Here is a 1,608-nt window from a genome sequence, read left to right on the forward strand (position 1 = left end):
AATTAAGGTTGTATTTGATTTTGAAAATAGAAGAAGACAAGATATTGAGAATAAGACACAAAGAATAAAGATATAAAAATTAGTATTTTTGTATTTTATTTGATGATAAACTAAAACAAATTATGAAAGTCTAATTTATTTTTATTTTTTTATTTAAAAAATTTGAAAAAAATAAACTAATAAAAAATATAATTATAAAAAATTAATTAAAAATAATAAAAAATAAAAAATAAATTATGTCTCTATCTCTTTTCTATCAAGATGAATACATAATATACTAATTTAGTGTTTCTATCTGTCAAATATAATTTTGTATACGTGTAAACAAACACCGTCTAAAAGACAATTATTTCAATATGCATGTACGAAAGCATATCCGTGCATTATATATTTAAGCATTTCTCTTTGTGATTATTGTTTCATCCATGAACAATTGAGAGCCAAAAAAAAAAAAAAAAAACAATTCTTACTCAAAAGATGAGTGGAATTGAATGAATAATCCCAAAGAATTGAATTGAAAAGAACAGAAGAAATCAAATAGAATTGCATTGTAATAATTACAAAACAAGAAACAAAATTGAAGTAACAAGGAAGGGTAGAACAATGAAGAATCAAACTAAGGCATGAAGCTTATTATTAGGAGTAATACTTCCAAAGAGCACCTTCAAATCATTCTCCAATGGTGTTAGGTTCAAGTCCAAGCAACTAACCCTTAGACTATTAGATCTCTTGAAAACCGGAACTTTAGCAACAACATGTTTAATCTCATTCATAGAAGACACAAGTTGTTGATGTTGATCATTTTGTGATCTGTGCCTTCTCATGTGGCCTCCGAGTGCCTGACCAAGAGAGAATTCTTGGCCACAAATGGAGCACTCGTGCATCTTCGGCTTAGTATCAACGTTGTTGTTGGGTTCTGATTCCAGCTTTGGCTTCTTGTTGTGGCTTGTTCTGTGGCCTCCAAGTGCTTGAAACGATGGGAACTTGCGGTTACATGTCTTGCACTCGAATTCCACTTCACCATTGTTATTGAGGCTTCTTTTCTTTCTAATTATTGGATTATTAGAGAGAAGCATAAGGCAATTCGCCAAGTCTATTTGATCTATTTCTCTCTTCATCTGACTCATGAATCAATCAATAATATTCAAATGATTATTATTTGAGGAGTAGCTATATAGTTTTGAATTGAATTTGGAGATGGAGAGGTTTACAGTTTATACTTGTATATATATGCAGCGCTACTAGCTTATAAGGAATAAAGTCAACCGTTTTGACTAGTTTGAACGAATAAAATAATTATAGATATCTAGTATTAAAAAATTAAATTCAGTGAATAAGATATTCAACTCATGGCAAAATTGAAGAAAAACACTACTAATAGTATAATGAAACAGGTCGTGTAGGACTGCTTGTTTGACTAGTCGTAAATCTAGAATGACACGAATGCCCTCGCTGTTTACACAGTATACTGTGTAAGGAGTTGTCTCTTTTGGTTATTTTATTACGTGAAAGATTGTGTTTTCCTCACGTGGGGCTTTCGCATATTTTTCTTTTCTTCTTATTTATTTATTTTTGAAATAAGAACCGCGTCGGAGCTTAGTAGCAATT

At 30.4% G+C, this 1,608-nt stretch overlaps 1 protein-coding gene across 1 annotated transcript; it reads right to left on the reverse strand.

The window, feature by feature from the left end:
- Nucleotides 1–537: 537 nt before the first annotated feature.
- LOC107648179 (zinc finger protein ZAT11-like) lies at nucleotides 538–1,182 on the reverse strand. The gene has a single exon (XM_016352154.3). The coding sequence runs from the start codon at nucleotides 1,125–1,127 to the stop codon at nucleotides 612–614; it is 516 nt and encodes a 171-aa protein (XP_016207640.1). The 5' UTR covers nucleotides 1,128–1,182; the 3' UTR covers nucleotides 538–611.
- Between the last annotated feature and the right edge of the window lie 426 nt (nucleotides 1,183–1,608).

This window comes from Arachis ipaensis, chromosome B6 (assembly GCF_059453495.1).
Source record: "Arachis ipaensis isolate K30076 ecotype BB chromosome B6, ASM5945349v1, whole genome shotgun sequence".
In the NCBI taxonomy this organism is placed as follows: domain Eukaryota; kingdom Viridiplantae; phylum Streptophyta; class Magnoliopsida; order Fabales; family Fabaceae; genus Arachis; species Arachis ipaensis.